The 17,520-nt window shown below is 38.1% G+C and overlaps 1 protein-coding gene across 1 annotated transcript; it reads right to left on the bottom strand.

The window, feature by feature from the left end:
* Window positions 1–4,187: 4,187 nt before the first annotated feature.
* On the bottom strand, window positions 4,188–5,033 carry LOC308493114 (transcription factor BTF3). Its single transcript, XM_081038875.1, has one exon. The coding sequence runs from the start codon at window positions 4,928–4,930 to the stop codon at window positions 4,442–4,444; it is 489 nt and encodes a 162-aa protein (XP_080895001.1). The 5' UTR covers window positions 4,931–5,033; the 3' UTR covers window positions 4,188–4,441.
* Window positions 5,034–17,520: the final 12,487 nt, after the last annotated feature.

The following is a 17,520-nucleotide window of genomic DNA, read 5'->3' as shown; positions in this document are numbered from 1 at the left end:
TTCTACAAATTGTTGTAGTTATAGTTATTTTTAATTATTTGGTCTTTTATCCTACATAGTAGAGTTATAAGTGATTTACCTATCGCCATTACACCATTAGAGTAGTCTGAATTTAACTATATATTAACCTTTACCTGTAAATTTTATACTTTCATGTTTTCCTGTTACTAATTAGCATTCTTTTATTTCAGTTTGATGAAGTCTATTTAAGATTTCTTGTCAGTCCAGTCCAGTGGTGATTAATTCCTTCAGGTTTTGTTTGTCTGGAAAACTCTTTATACTTTTTCAATTTTAAAGGGGACTTGGCTGGGTAGACTGTTTTTTGGTTGGCAGGTTTTTTTTCCAGCTCTTTGACTATACCATCCTATTCCTTTTTGGACTGCAAAGTTTTGCTGAAAAAAATCAGATGACGATCTTATGGGGGCTGCCCTGTATTTAACAAGTTGTTTTCTCTTGCTGCTTTTAATATTCTCTTTTTGTCTTTAACTTTGAAAATTTAATTATAATGTGTCTCGTTATGGTTTTGTTTAGATTCATTTATTTGCTAGTCTTCAGGATTCCTACATCTGGATATCTATTTCTTTCCTCAGGTTAGAGAAGTTTTCAGCCATTCTTTGAACAAGCTTTCTGACACTTTCTCTCTTTCTCCTCCTTCTGAGACTTCTATAATGCCTATATTGATTGGCTTCCTGGTGTCCCTTAAGTCCCTTAAACTATCTTCACTTTTTTTCATTCTTTTTTCTTTTTTCTTCTCTGATGAATTTCACTGCTTTGTCTTCGAGTTCACTGTTCCTTTCTCACATGTGATGTAGTCTTCTCTTGAACCCCTCTATTGAATTTTTCAGTTTAGTTATTGTATCCTTTAGATCTGTGATTTCTGTTAGGTGCTTTTTAGTATTTTCTGTGTCTTTGTTAAAAATCTCACTTTTTTCATGCATTGTTCTCTTGACCTTGGTGAGCGTTTTTGTGATTACTATTTTGAACTCTCTATTAGGTAAATCACTGATCTCTGTTTCATTAAGATTTGTTGCTGGAGTTATATCTTATTGTTTTGTTTGGGAGATATTGCTTTGTTTTTTCACTTTCCTTGACTTGCTGTATGCTTTCTGGGCATTTGATAAAACAACCTCCTCTCCCAGTCTTAAGAGAGTCGTGCCATGTAGGAGATGAACCCTTCCAATAAGCCCAAATTGTGCTCCTAATTGTCTCTCAAACTTTTGTAATTGTCCAATCTGCCTTCTTTGTTCTTCGTGGCTCCCAGTAGATGAGCGTATGCCAAAACCCGTCAGTATCCCAAAAGGGAGGATTGCAGTCAGTATCTAGATGCAGATTGTTGAGAAGTTGGAAACTCAGGCAGTAGCTGGGAATGTATGTAGACAGGCTCCTTCCAGGGATAAACTGGGAGGTAAGCATTTTTGTCTGCTCCCTTTGTGCTGGGCCTGGGTGTATAGCTGTGAGGGGTGTTCCTGAGCCTGTTAGGAACTTCCTTGTTTGCTAAAGTCCTGTGTGGGAAACCTTTATCACATTGCAATAGAGCATGTAAGCTCTATTGGCTATCAGAGCCAGGCAATCTCATGGCCTGCCCCTCAAGAGGCAGCAACAAAACTGGAGTGCCAGATATGTGCGTACGTTCCTTCCAGGGAGATACTTGAGACTTGGGGTAGGCTAGAGGAAGAGGGCAGGGAGGTGTCTGCCAATTTCTCAGGTGTTCATAGAGGATTGCAGTTAGCTCCTTGTTACATGCTAAATTAGAAGCCTAAGTCTCAAGTTGCATTTTTAAAAGTATGCAAAATAGACCCCATTCAGGGAAAGACTGGGTAATTTTACCTGCTCCCTCTCGCTGAGCCACAGTGAGTGCTGTGTGCCCACTAAGAATTGTTTCTTTGTTTGCTATAGTCTTATGGGTCTCCTGGATACAAGCTCTATTGGTTTTTAGAGCTAGATATTTCTGGGGCTTGTCCCTCAGCAGGGAGTCTTAAAAGTTTAGGTGATAGATATGAGGTCTGAGCCCTTCTCTCCTTAAGGAAAAGTTGGGAGTTAAGGGTTCCCTCCTGATTGTATGGTACTGTGCCAGCAATGGGGTTTATGGTGATAGTGTGTCTCAGTCTATCCTATCTGTTCTGATGTAGATGTTACATCATTCACCCAATGTGTAGGAGTTGTTCGGTCAGTTTCTGGATTTCTTTCAGAGGAAATTGCTTTACTCATATGTGTAGCTGTACACTTGGTATGTCCATAGAAGGAGGGGAACTCAAGAGCCTCCTATGTTGCCATCTTTAAAGACCAACTGTTCAGTATTTCTTGATATTGGACATTCTGGGTCACTTTTTCTCAGGTGTTATGCCTCTCACGTTTTTTTAAAGAAGAATTTTATTTAAAAATATAGCTAACATGCAATATTATATTAGCTTCAGGGGTACACCATAGTTATTCAACATTTGTATACCTAAAGAAGTGATCACCATGATAAGTCCAGCAACCATCTGACACTGTACTATGGTATCACAATATTATTGACTATATTCCCCATGCTGTACATTACATCCCCATGACTTATTGGTTTTATACCTGAAAATGTGGACTTTTTATTCCCCTTCCCCTCTTTAAATTTATCAATTATGATTCACATTCAATATTATTTTATATTAATTTCAGGTGTGCAGCATAGTGGTTAGACATTTATATAATTTAAGAAGTGATTCCCCTGAGTAGTCTAGGATCCACCTAGCACTATACATAGTTATTACCATATCATTGACTATATTCCTTATGCTTTACTTTACATCTCCATGACTATTTTGTAACTACCAATTTGTACCTTTTAATCCCTTCACCGTTTTCACCCTGCCTTCCAACCCCTCCCATCTATCATCCCAATAAATTTAGTATTCCTGACACCATACATAGTTATTACAATATTATTACCTATAATCCTATGCTCTATTCTACATCCCCATAACTACTCTGTAACAATCAATTTGCACTTCTTAATCCCTTCACCTGTTTTCATCAACATTCCAACACCCCTCCCATCTGGCAACGATCAAAATATTTTCTGTATCTATGAGTTTGTTTCTGCTTTGTTTGTTAATTTTGTTCTTAGATTCCACATATAAACAAAATCACATTGCATCTGTCTTTCTCTGTCTAATATACTCCACTCAGTACAATACCCTCAAGGTCCATCCATACTGTGCAGATGTCAAGAACCCACTGTCTTCCATGGCCAAGCAATATCCCATTGTAAATATGTACCACCTACTCTATCATTCATCCATCAACAGACACTGAGCCTGCCTCCACATCTTGGCCATTGTAAAAATGCTGCAATGAACATAAGGATGCACATGTCCTCTCAAAGTAGCATTTTGGGTTTCTTTGGATAAATACCCAGAAGTGGGATTACTGGATCCTTCATCGTCTTTCTTATAGCCTTTGTTTCAAAGTCTATCATTTCAGCTTTATTTACAGAGGCCAAGACATGGAAACAACCAAAGTATCCTTCGATAGATGAATGGATAAAGAAGTTGTGATATATAGACACAATGGAATACTGTTCTGCCATAGAAAACATGAAATAGTGCCATTTGTGACAACATGGATGGATCTTGAGATTATTATGGTAAGTGAAATAAGTTACACAGAAAAAGCTGAGAACCATATGATTTCACTGATATGTGGGATATAAAACTGAAAGCAACAAAGGAACAAGACAAACAACTAAAGAAACAAAAACTCATAGACAGAGAAAATAGTTTAGTGGTTACTAGAGGATAAGGGGGCAGGTAGATGGTAGATGAGGGTAAACAGAGTCAAATATATGGTTTTGGAAGGAGAACTGACTCTGGTAGCGAAGACACAAGGTGATATATAGATGATGTATTACTTATATAATTATATAATTTTTAAATATAATTTTACTTATATAATTTTACCAACTATTGTCATCCCAATAAATTTTAATTAAAAAAAAAGCACATCTATTTTGTCTGGTATAAGTATTTCTACCCCAGCTCTTTTTGCTTTTTTTTCATTTCCATTTTTATAAAATATCTTTTTCCATCCCTTTACTTTCTGTCTGTGTGTGTCTTTCAATCTGAAATGAGTCTATTATAGATAGCATATGTAAAGGTTTTGTTTTCTTATCAATTTATCCGTCTTATGTCTTTTTTTTTTTTTTTTTTTTACTAGGCAAAGAACTTTATTAACCTTTGCTTCAAATTTTATTCCCAAGCTTCTTCACCTTAATTAGCTGCAAAGAATGATTTGTGTATAAGCAAAAACTGAAAAGAGCTGCAGTGTCCAAGGGGCTTGGGCTTAAAAATATTAGAGATTGAGATTTTATCAGATCCATGAACAAAATTTAAAAAGCAGTCATAATATAAAATAGCAGCTCCCAGTAACTTCTTCAAGTTTTATCTTCTTCAGAAGTTGACTCAATTCAGTTTGCTTCATTCTTGGAAGCCTCATCAAAATTCTCCACAAGATCTGGAACTTCATCATCATCATCCTCTCCGGTAGCAAGTGGTGCTTTTCCATCCACAGATTGTTTGGGCAGAGCTTCAGCCAGTCTCCTTAAACTAGTCAGACTGTCTGCTCCGAGCTGGTTTAAGATGCTGGGTAGCATTTCTGTCAGCTGCTTGGTCTCAGCGTGGCCTGTGATGGTGAAAGTATTCGCTGCCAAAGAGGCTTGAACTTTAGGGTTGTTAAAGTGGATCACTGTTCCTTGGTTTGTGAACATATTCACCTCTTCAATACCAGAGATATTGTTTACCCCTAACTTCTTTAAGGAGAACTGAAGTTTTTTATCATCTGCTGTAGCTGTTCTGTGAACCACCTTCTTCTTTCTGCGAGCAGTTCCTTTCCCACCAATGCGCACTTGTGCCTGCAGTTTGGCGAGTTTCTCCTGGTTCATGATAGTTTCTTTCATCTTGTTGGAGAGGACACGGGGCCGCGCGGGGGACTAGGGTTGGCGCTCAGGGGGTCTTGGTCAGACCAGCTGAGAATAAACGCGCACACACGCGGGGACGCAAGATGGCAGCTCCGTCTTATGTCTTTTGATTGGAACATTTAATCCATTTACATTGAAAGTAATTGTTGATAGATATGTAGCTATTGACATTTTATTATTCATAATTTTCTTTTTTTTTTTTCTTTCTCTTTTTTTAATTTTTATTTTTTTGTCTTAAGGAAGTCCCTCTAACATTCTTTGTAATACTGGTTTGGTAGTGATGAACTCCTTTAGCTTTTTCTTGTCTGGGAAGCTCTTTATCTGTCCTTTGATTTTAAATGATAGCCTTGCTCGGTAGAGTAATCTTAGTTGTATGTAGGTCCTTTCTTTTCATCATATTGAATATTTTGTGCCAACCCCTCTGGTCTGCAAAGTTTCTGTTGAGAAATCAGCTGACAGTCTTATGGGAGCTCCTGTATCAGTTGCCTTTTTTTCACTGCTTTCAGGATTCTCTCTTTGTCTTTAACATTTGCCATTCTAATTATAATCTGTCTAGGTATGGATCTGTTTGTGTTCATCCTGTTTGGGACTCTCAGCACTTCCTGGACTTGTATGTCTATTTCCTTACCCAGGTTAGGAGAGTTTTCAGTCATTATTTCTTCAAATAGGTTCTCAATCTCTTGCTTTCTCTCTTCTCCTTCTGGTACCCCTATAATGTGAATGTCATTATGCTTGATGTCCCAGAGGCTCCTGAAACTATCTTCATTTTTGGGGGTTGTTTTTTCTTTTTGCTGTTCTGATTGGGTGTTTTCTGCTACCTTGTCTTCCACATTGCTGATTCAATCTTCTGCTTCATTTAGTCTGCTAGTGATTCCTTCTAGTGCATTCTTCATTTCAGTTATTGTATTCTTCACTTCTGACTGGTTCTTTTTAATGGTTTCTATGTTCCCTTTTATGCTTGCTATCTCTTTGTTGAAGTTCTCACTAAGTTCCTTGATCATTCTTATAACCATTGTTTTGAACTCTGTCTTTCGTAGGTTGCTTGCCTTCATCTCATTTAGTCTTTTTCTGAATTTTTCTCCTGTTCTTTCATTTGGGATGTTTTTTTTGTTTCCTCATTTTGGCTGCCTCTCTGTGTTTGTTTGTACATATTAGGTAGATCTGTTATGTCTCCCAGTGTTGGCCAAGTGGCCTTATGTAGTAGGTGTCCTGTGGGGTCCAGTGGAAAAGTCCCTGGTCACCTGGGCCAGGTGCTCCAGCAGTGCCCTTGTGTGGGTTTTGTGTGCCTCCCTCCTGTTATAGTTGAGCCTTGATTGCTCTTGGTACATGAATGGGTGAGACTGACCCGCAGGTCAACTGGGCTGTGGGGTTTGGCCACGTCCACAGCTTATGGGATGTCGTGCTGAAAGCTTTTCCTACTGTCATGTGGGGTGTCACCCGTGGTGTCAGCTCCCACTCCCTACATAAGAATGCAGGACATGGTAAGGCCAAAAAAGAACACCCACGGAGCCATAGGTAGGGGAGTCACACCTCTATAGTATTACTGGAGGCTGGATTCACATGACGTGCGATGTGCTGTCCACTTTTCTACCAACTGACTGACTCCCCTTGCTAGCTGCAATCCGCACTTGCTGGCTGAGCCACCATCTTCTTGCTAGCCTCCATTTTTCCTGCTAGCGTAGCCACAGCAGTTATATTAGTGGCCAGTGGCTCACTGGTTACAGCTGACGGCCAACTAGCCACAGCTGATGGCCATTCAATCACAGTTGATGGCCATTTACTACCTGAGCCAGCACCCCTCCACGTGAGGCCGAGAGCCTGGAAACTGCTCTCTGGGGCTCTGTCCCCACACCTACTGAGTGGGATTTGCCCTAGTGGGCTCTGGTGCCTGTTGAGATTGCCCTTTGTGTGTGCTTCTTGTGGGGCTAACTGGGCAGCGCTCTGTTGTGGTCTGAAACCAACCACCAAGTATGTTGGTTCCGGAATTCTTAGGAGGGTCTCCGGTGCAGGCCCAGGTCACCCACTGCCTGTTACTTGTTGGAGGCTACCTGGAAGGAACTATAAAGTGATCCACAGTTGTTCACTACCTGTGCTGGACCTGGAGGTGTGTGGGAGAGGCCATGCTACTAACTAAGGAAGGCGGTTACCAGTACTGGGTCTGGGATAGCTCTGCAAAAGTCCAGGACACCCTGAGGCCTGCTGCCACGTGTTGGCTTCCTTAAGATTCAGCCAGTGATAAAGCCTCATGAAGTACTCATGCGAGTTGGGTGAGACAGGGTTTTAGGGAGTTTCTAGAGTTTCTAGAAGAATTGTGGTCAACAGGTTAATGTAAATTCTAGTTTGGTGCCAGTGCTGAGCTTGAAGTAAGTCAGCAAAAGTCTTCTAGCACCCTGAGGACAGTTGCCGCCTGCCTGGGGCCTGCCAGATTCTAACAGTTTTCCACGAAAGAGTGCCATGCATGCATAACTGTCTGCTCACAGAGAAAGTGCCTCCAGAGGTGCACAATTTGGTTGATGCGGGTTTCCAGTGAGTCAGCAGGGTGGAGCAGCAGAGCTCAGCAGGCCAATCAGACTCAGATTTGGCCGGAGGGGTGGGGCTCAACACAGGAAAAATGGCGCCCACCTGCTGGCTGCAGGAAGGTGAATTTTCCCTCATATTCTCACTGTCCTCCAGTCCTCCCCCAAAGCCGCACTCCTCAGTCTGCCTCCCTGTATATCTCCGAGATCCTCCAAGTCACCATCTCTCTGCTGGAGTCCAAGGTGAGTGCCTGCGAGCTAGTGAGTCTGTACGTGGGCCGTTTAAGAGGACGTCTGGGTTTCCCGCAGCCTTCTGTCCCACCTCAATGGTCAGAATCCTTACTGTTTTTCACACCCAGATGTTGTGGATGTTCTTCTCAGCAGCAGTACTCTGGGTTGAGGTTCCCTGTTCCTCCAGGGGGAACCAAGGTGGTGGAGATATCCCTTCTGATTCTCAACCACCACACGCAGGTGTGGGGCCTATTCTGTGTAGCCACCCCTCCTGCTAGTCTCGGCGTGGCTTCTTTTTGGTTATTTTTAGTTGCAGGACTTCTGTTTGGCTGCACTTCAGATGGTTCTCTAGGTTGATTGTTCTATAATTTAGTTGTAATTTTAATGTGTTCACAGAAGAACGCAGGCACAGAGTTTATCTACTCTGCAATCTTGGATATCTCTCACTGTGGTTTTTCCTCTCATTATGTATTTCAAATATTTTATTATTTTGGGAAAGTTCTCTTGAATTATGTGTTTTGGTAGTTGTTCTTTTTTTCTTGCTTTGGTTTTGTTTTTTGGCGATTTTTATTATAGGTATGTTGGATTCTCTTTGTTGTCTGCTATATTTGTCACTTACTATTGAATTATTTTTATTTTCTTCTCAATTTCTTTTTTATTTTTAAAAATGCTATCCTTTTCATTCATTTCTCTTAAGGAATTATATGAATTTTATTCACTCTTCTGTTTCTTCTGCTTTAGTGTTCATTTCTGAAATTTTTTCTTTTATCGCTGATGTTTTTCCCGAGTTCTAGCACCTCATTTATGAGTTTTTCTAACTCTATACTGTTCTTTCACACCATATAATATTTTGGCTCATTTTGAAATAGTATGCCATAATTTTTATCTGCTTTTGTGTTTCAACATCTATGGGGATGTTATCTCCTTTTTTCATATAATAACTTTGTATTATGGAATTTGACCTTGATAGTTTTCTGTTGCTTATTTTTATGTAAAATTAATCTACATGACCTTTTAAAAGGAAGCCATTGCAGGATGGGTTTTCTAACTCTTTTGGTTTAGAATTTCTTCTTGTGTTATGTTTGTGAAGTGTTTAAAAATATCATGGCTTATTTTTTGAGCTCTCTGAGTTCTATTCCCCTCCCCAATTTTTACCTGAATCTTCTCTTTCCTTTGTTTCTATTGTCACTGTGCTACTCAATTTGATTCTTTTCTCAGAAGTTTCTCCTCAGTGTGGGGCTATACCTGAGGGATCCTTTAGCTAGTTAGTTTTGAGAGATAATATGGTCAAGACTGCTCCATATCCTTCAGACCTTAACCTTTTCACTGCATTAATTGATTTCAGGTTTGGTCTCCAAAATGTGTCAAAAATCCACAGAAAATAATTACAGTATTTATATATTTTTAAAGCATACGGTTAAGGTGCTACATTGTATTAAAACAAATGATTACTTTAAAGTATAAAAATTTCCTATTGTTATTCACTCTTTAAAAACAGAAAAATATAGAAAAAAATGTACATCTGCTTTTTTAAAACTTCCTTTGTGGAACACTGAGATTGTGGGATAAAGGTGAACGCCCCGGTCAGTGGCTTGGAAATATGATTTGACTATAGATGAACATCACAGCGAAAATGTTAATATGGACCTCTGCTCTTAGAGTGTGCAAAACCCTTTCTGTTTTCAGCTTTTAGTCTTAAATTGACGCTTTGAACTTTTCAATGAACACCTGTTGTCTTTTTCGGGATTTACAGGTCAATCAGCTATCTTTTACTTTTCTTCATTTCCCTGCTACTGGTACCATGCAGCCCTTATAGATGTTGCTTTTTGTCCACACACTCACATTTTGGGGTTTGTAGGACTACCTTTAACCTACTTTTGTTATATATGTTAGCCATCAGCTTTTTATATTGCTACCCTAATTGCTTTATCTATTTTTATGATGAGATTTGGGGGAAATTCAAAAACTATGTTGCTTCTGCTGTCATCTTCCCAGAGTCCTCTATGATTTGTATAAAAAAAATTGAAAGCCATACTCATGGTTTTTACTGCCTATAACCACTTTATTAGTTTGTTAGGGCTACTATAATATAGTACCACAGACAAGAGACTCAGAGACCTAAAATAAACAAAAAACAAAAAAAGCCAAAAAATACAGCTCAGAAATTAATTTTCTTACACTTTTGGAGGCCAGAGTCTGAGGTCAAGGTGTTGGCAAGCTTTGCGTCTTCTGAGGTCTATGAAAGAAGGATCTTTTCCAGACCTCTCTCCTTGGCTTGTCTTCTCACTGTGTTTCACATCATCTTCTCTCTGATCATGTCTGTGTCCAAGTTTCCTCTTCTTAGAAGGACACCAATCATATTGGATTAGGGCCCACCCTAATGGCCTCATTTTAATTACCTCTTTGAATATCTTATCTCCAAATATGGTTACATTATGAGGTAGTGGGGGTTAGGACTTCAACATACAAAATTTGGGGAGGACACAATTCAGCTCAGATCAACCACATGTGTTTTAATGACTCTAAAAATCTCTATCCATATCTCTTGTCCAGATTTCTTTTTTTTTTTTTTTTTTGAGCTTCAGACTAGATAACCCAATACCTTTCTGACAGGTACACTTTCCCACCATGTATATGCTCTCAGTGGTTAACATAGTTGGTTGGATGAATAAGTTATCTAGTAGGCAGTTGGATATGTGGTTCCATAACACTTCAAATATAACATGTCCACAATTGTACTAATTTTCTTTTCCTTAAACTTGTTACTCTTTGTATTCATTACCTTGGTAAGTGACACCTATATAGTCACTCAGTTTTCCAGGTCAGATACCTGGGATTATTATAAACTCTTCTTTCTTATATGCCATCTCTAAAGAGTCATAAAATTCTTTTATTTTCTTAACATTTTTCTTTTTTCTTTCTTTCTTTTTTTAAAAAAAAGATTTTATTGGGGTAGGGGGACAGAACTTTATTGGGGAACAGTGTGTACTTCCAGGACTCTTTCCAAGTCAAGTTGTTGTCCTTTCAATCTTAGTTGTGGAGGACGCAGCTCAGCTCCAGGTCCAGTTGCCATTGTTAGTTGCAGGGAGCGCAGCCCACCATCCCTTGCGGGTAGTCAAGCAGTTGAACAGGCAACCTTGTGGTTGAGAGCCCACTGGCCCATGTGGGAATCAAACCAGCAGCCTTTGGTGTTAGGAGCATGGAGCTCCAACCGCCTGAGCCACCGGGCCGGCCTACATTTTTCTTATCTGTACCTTTTTCTCCACCTGTGACTGCTACTTTCTCGATTCAGAGCCCCTCTTCATCTCTTAGTAGGATTTTCTCTCCTCCCTTAAGTTAAAATTGGATTTATTTGTTTAGGAATCAGTAATACAATATAACATGGTTCCACATTCAAAAGTTCTACTGGAATGTCTATTCCCACTTATGTCTCTCATCCACCCAATTCACCTCTATGGAAACAATGTTGTCAGTTTCTAGTATTTCCTTCCAGAGTTATTTTACACAAATATTGTTCTTTTATGTACTGTATGCATATTAAAAGCATAAATTGCTTTTGTTTGTCCTTTATACTTAAATATTGACACACACACTACCTGTTGTTCTGCCTTTTCATGTAATTTAATAACTTTTGGAGATCATTTTATATAAATACATAAAATAGTTTTTTTTATAGCTTTAAAGTATTTCATTTGATGGATGACTAATGGACATTTAGGTGCTATGAATAACCTTGTATTTAACCTTCTATACATGTGCAAGTGTACCCATCGGATGAATTCATTCAAGTGGAATTGCTGAGTCAAAAGGTACGTAGATTTTTAATGCTGACAGATGTTGCCAAATTGCCCTTCAATTTGTCTTTTTCAGTAGTCTTTTTAACTGATCTCTCTGTTTTGCTTTCACCCTCTGTGATGCTGCCAGAAGCAATTTATAAAATGAAACTCTAATCATGCTAGTCTGCTTCTTAAAACTCATCAGTAACTTCCAATTACCAGAAAAATCAAAACTCTTTGGTATGGAATACATAATTCTCTTTTTGGGTATTTGCTTATCTGGCCAGGTTCACTTCTCACCATTTCTCTAGGTACATTTTACACTCTGGTTAAACTAGTTCATGTATCTCTTACAAGCTGTGTTTCACACCTCTGTACAATACATACTATTTTCTCTGCTCATCTTTCAAGATTTAGTCTTTTCCTACTCAAATGAAGTAGAACACACCTCCCTGCTACCATAATGCCAGGTACATATCTCAAAGATTGCCCTATGTCACCAAATAGTAATTATCTGCTCATATCTGTCTATCCTAGCCTGTCAACCAAATGGCTATAAAATTGATTCTACACAAAGAAAATATAAGAGGAATGTAGAATCTAGTCAGGCAATAAGGATATTTGTTAAATCCAATCAACCTGTGAAGGAAATTAGCTGTAGTCCCAGGTGGGAAAAAACATAACATCTTCCCAAATGAGATGATAAAATCAAGAGAAGTTATGATGAAAACTGGGTAAACATGAAATGTGAAAGTCACCCAGGGAAAGCATAATGTCAATATGTCCAGCCTCCTTTTCTGTCTTCTACTTCTCACTTGATCTCCAGTAATTTCAGACTACAGTATATAATTGTTCCTCACACTAGCCATACTGATTGTACATATTGTGCTCTCTGCTTGGAACTCCCTTCTCTATTTTAGCTGCATTAATAATTCCAGCTCTTTCACCAAAATCCAGACCACAGGTTAACTTCCCTGGAAAACTGTTCCTAGAACTGAGGAATCATTTCCTCCACTCTAATACTTCTAAAACTTGAACTTTTTTCTTCAGTATCTCCAGGACAGTGTTTCAGACATGGTAGTGGCTCAGTAAATGTTTATTCAGCTGAAGTGATTGGGCACTCTATTTGTCACTTGTACCATAATCCAGCAGCCAAGAGCATGGGCTCTAGAGTCAGACTGCTAATTATCAAAGCATGCTCTATTATTTGCTAGCTGCATGACCTTGGAAAAGCTATTAAACTTCTTCTGTGCTTTCTCTTCATCTCTAAAATGGAGATATTAGTATCTACGTCACAGAATTGCAGTGAGAATTAAATAACCATATGTTTAACAATGTGTTTAGTATATAGCATGTACTCATTTAAGCATACAGCTGGCTGTATCAAACAATTTTTTTGATCAGTTTTGTTAAAGGCAGTGCTCATATTCCAAAAACCACTCCTTAAGTCCTTGGTACTAATGCCAACTCCAGATTCCCTGTTTCAAATTAGATGCTTCCCACCCCTCCCCTCCAACCTGATGTTGATCCTTGGCAACATTCTTCAATGGATCATTAGTCATTCAGCATACAGCCACTTAGAAAAGGAAGCAGTGTTGATCAGTATCCAGGAGGATTCATTAAGAACTAGTGATGGCAAATTAATCTTAATCCCACATTTTAAAGAGAGGATTATTAGGCTCATACTTCAGGGAATTGATGGATTCCAAAAAGGATTTGAGGTGGCCACATAAACACACAGAGAAAAGATAAATGAAATAAATAAAATATCAGAGAAAAAGAAAAACTAGGATTGAATACTCAAAGCAACTCAGAAGAGATTTTAGTTAATATACAATGTATTAGTTTGCTAGGGCTGCCATAACAAAGTGTCACAAACTGGGGGGCTTAAACAACAGTAATGTATTTTCTCACAATTCTAGAGGCTGGTAATCTGTTATAAAGGTGCCAGCAGGATTAATTTCTTCTGAGGTCTCTCTCCTTGGCTTATCTTCTCCTTGGCTATCTTCTTGTAGTTTTATATCTTCCCTCTATATGTGCCTGTATCTTGATCTCCTCTTCTTATAAGGACACCACCTTATAAGGTGGTGGATTAGGGCCCACCCTGATGACCTCATTTTAACTTAATTACCTTTTGAAAGATCCTATCTCAAAAACATTAACATTCTGAGGTACTGGGGGTTAGGACTTCAATATATGAATTTTTGGAAACAGAATTCATCCTATAACAAACAGCAATCTGTAGCGTAAGATCTTATCCAATTGCAAGAAGAAAGACATACACTTGGTTCTATTCCTAAAAGAAAAAAGAAGTAAAAAGCTGGGGAGATAAGATCACTTATAACTATCTTATCACCATTCATTTTAGCTAAGACCAAAATGGTGATACTCTGTCAGTCGCAAGAAGATACAGGGGCTGAGAATTCCTGGCAGAAAGCCCAAAGGCCCAAAGATGGGAAAGGCCAGTCTGGAATGCAATAAAAGAGAGTAGGGCCAGGTCAGGTAGGTCCATTTAGAATTTGGTAAGGGGCTTAGATTTTACCCTAGTTGCCGTGGGAAGGCTTTGCAGGGTTTTAAGCTGGGCGCAACATGATGTGATTACTGTTTTAAAATTAAATTTCTCTACGATATAAAGAATGGTTATAAATGGACAAGAGTGGAAGCAGTGATACCAGCAAGAATGCTACTCAAAGTGCTGGTCTGCAAAGAGATTAAGAGCTTGCCCCAGAGTACAAACCAATGCATCCCTTCTTTCACCAAGAACAGTATTGCTATGAAAAAAAAAGTTGTTAGCTGAACTACACATTATGCTTAGTGAAATAGTTTATTTTCATTTTGGTGCAATGTTCTTATGTTGCCATGGACTGGAAACAAGCAATTCTTGTCTGTGGCTTTCACTCTGAGTAACACGTCCAAGGCTATTTCAGTAGTTCAGAATAGAAATGACAGAACCTGACACTGGGATGGTAACAGTAGAGATGGTAAGAAGTGGGCCGATTAGGGCTCTATCATGGTGGCAGAAATGATGGGACTTGTTCACAAATTCACTGGGGTAGGAGAAACAGGAATTAAGAATAACTCTCAGATTTTGAACTTGAGTAAGAGGGTGGGTGATGGTGGTGTTTACTGAGTTAGAGAAAAGAGGGAGAGAAGCAGGTTTGGAGGGGAGAGGGAATCAGATGTTCTGTTTTGGGCAAGTCATATTTGAGAAGCCCATTAGACCTTTCAGGTGATCTGTCGGGCAGGTCTTGAGTTCCAGAGAGGTCAGGGATTTATATGTTTAACTTAATTGTTTCGAAGAGGCAATTTGTTTATTGTTCAAAGATAGGTGTAAAATATCATAAACTATTAAGTCTTTCTTCCATGCTTGTCCCCCCATTTATCCAGGTGTTATCTTACTCTCTCCCTTCTTAGTTTCTTATGTATCCTTAAATGTTTCTTTATGTGTATACAAGCATATACAAATACACATTCTTATTTCTGCTCCCTTTTTATACAAAAAGCAATACTCATATATATTATTCTACACTTTGCTTTTTTCTCTTAATAGTGTATCTTGAGATCTTTGTATAAAAGCATATAGCTTTATATTTTTTTGTTTAAGAGTTGCATAGTGTTTGATTATTTGGCTATACCATGATTTATTTAGCCAGATTTCTATTAAAGGACATTAGGATTGTCTTAGTCAGTTTGGACTGCTATAACAAAATACTGTAGGCTGGTGGCTTAAGCAACAGATACTTGTTTCTCACAGTTCTGGAGGCTGGGAAGTCCAAGATCAAGGTACCGGCAGATTCAGTTCTTGTTGAGGGCCCTCTTCTGGGTTGCAGATGACTGCCTTCTTCCTATAGTCTCACACTGAGGTGAGAGGAAGCTCTGTTGTCTCTTCCTTTCTTATAAAAGCACTAATTCCATCGTGGGGATTCCACCTTCATGACCACATCTAAACCTAAATACCTCCTAAAGGCCCCACCCCCTCATACCATCATACTAGGGGTTAAGACTTCAAATTATGATTTTTTTGCACAGAAACATCCAATTCATAACAAGGATAGTTTCCAACTACATTATTTCCAAGATTCCTTTTCAATTCTAAAATTCATGATTTTCTTTATCAAATGATTATTCTTAATACTATCTCTCCACACTACCTCCCCCACAAATGATGCATAAATTGTGTTCTCGTACATCTAATTATTTTGAACCAGTTATCTTCATGATTAGTTAACAAACTCTTCATTTTTTGTAACAAATATTTTTTTGAGTCTCAATATGTGCCCAGCAGTGTTCTAGGTGTAGGGAATACAGCAATGAACAGGCAGATTCTCCGTCATGGAGTTTACATTATAGTGGGCAAGACTAAACAAGATAAGTTATATATATGATATGTTAGACACTAAGAAGAACTAAGAGGAAAAATAAAATGGCTGGGGAAGGAGATAGGGATCGTGTATGTGTGTGTGTAAAGGTGTTGGCATTTTATTATTTATTATTTATTTTTATTAAAATATAGCTAACATACAATATTATAGTAGTTTCAGGTGTACATAATAGCTATTCTACATTTATATACCTAAAGAAGTGATCACCGTAAGTCCAGTAAACTTCTGACACCATACTATGCTGTTACAATATTATTAACTATATTCTCCATGCTGTACGTTACATCCCCATAATTTATTTGTTGTATACCTGAAAATTTGAACCTCTTATTCCCCTTCACCTTTTTCCTTCTTTTAAAAGTTTTCAATTACAGTTGACATTCAATATTTTATATTAATTTCAGGTGTACAGTAGTTAGAATTATATAGTGGTTAGACATTTACATATAATTTAAGAAGTGCTCCCCCTGACTAGTACCCACCTGGCACTACACATAGGTATTAGCATATTATTGACTGTATTCCCTATGCTTCACATGCCCATGACTACTTTGTAACAACCAATTTGTCGTTCTTAATGCTTTTTCCTTTTTCACCCATTCCCAACCCCCTCCCATCTGACAACCATCAAAATGTTCTCTGTATCTATGAATCTATTTCTGTTTTGTTTGTTTATTTTGTTCTTTAGATTCCACACATAAGCGAAATCACATTGCATCTGTCTTTCTTTGTCTGACATACTTCACTCAGCACAACACCCTTCAAGTCTGTCCATGCCGACGCAGATGGCAAGAACCCATTGCCTTCCATGGCTGAACAATATTCCATTGTATATAAGTCTCACCTCCTCTTTATCCATTCTTCCATCGATGGACACCCAGGCTGTCTCCACATCTTGGCCATTGTAAACAATGCTGTACTGAACATATGGATGTTCACGTCCCTTTGAATATTATTTGGATAATTACTCGGAAGTGACTTTACTGGGTCCTTCTTTGTCACTTGTTATAGCCTTTGTTTTAAAGGCTTCTATTTTGTCTGGTATAAATATTGCTACCACAGCTTTTTGTTTGTTTGTTTGAAATATCTTTTCCCATCTCTTTACTTTAAGTTTGTGTATGTCTTTTAATCTGCCGTGAGTCTCTTGTAAGCAGCACATATGAAAGGGTCTTGTTTTCTTATCCATTAAGCCACTCTATCTTTTGATTGGAGAATTTAATTTGTTTACATTTAAAGTAATTGTTGACAGATATGTAGTTATTGCCATTTTATTATATTATATTATGCATAAATATATATATTTATATGCATATATATAAATTTATTTATATGCAGATATAAATATAAATATATATACCATGATTCCCCCAAAATAAGACCTAGCTGGACCATCAACTCTAATGTGTCTTTTGTAGCAAAAATTAATATGACCCGGTATTATATTATATTATATTATATTAGACCTGTTCTTATATTAAAATAAGACCAGGCCTTATATTAATTTTTGCTCCAAAAGATGCATTAGAGCTGATGGTCTGGCTAGGTGTTATTTTCGAGGAAACACAGTATATATAAATATGAATATGAATATGAATATGAATATAAAAATAAATATAAATAAATAATTATACATATATCAACCTATATCTATCTCTATCTATCTA

Source organism: Rhinolophus hipposideros (genome assembly GCF_964194185.1).
Source record: "Rhinolophus hipposideros genome assembly, chromosome: 3".
Lineage (NCBI taxonomy): Eukaryota > Metazoa > Chordata > Mammalia > Chiroptera > Rhinolophidae > Rhinolophus > Rhinolophus hipposideros.
This window is presented reverse-complemented; position numbering and strand designations above follow the sequence as displayed.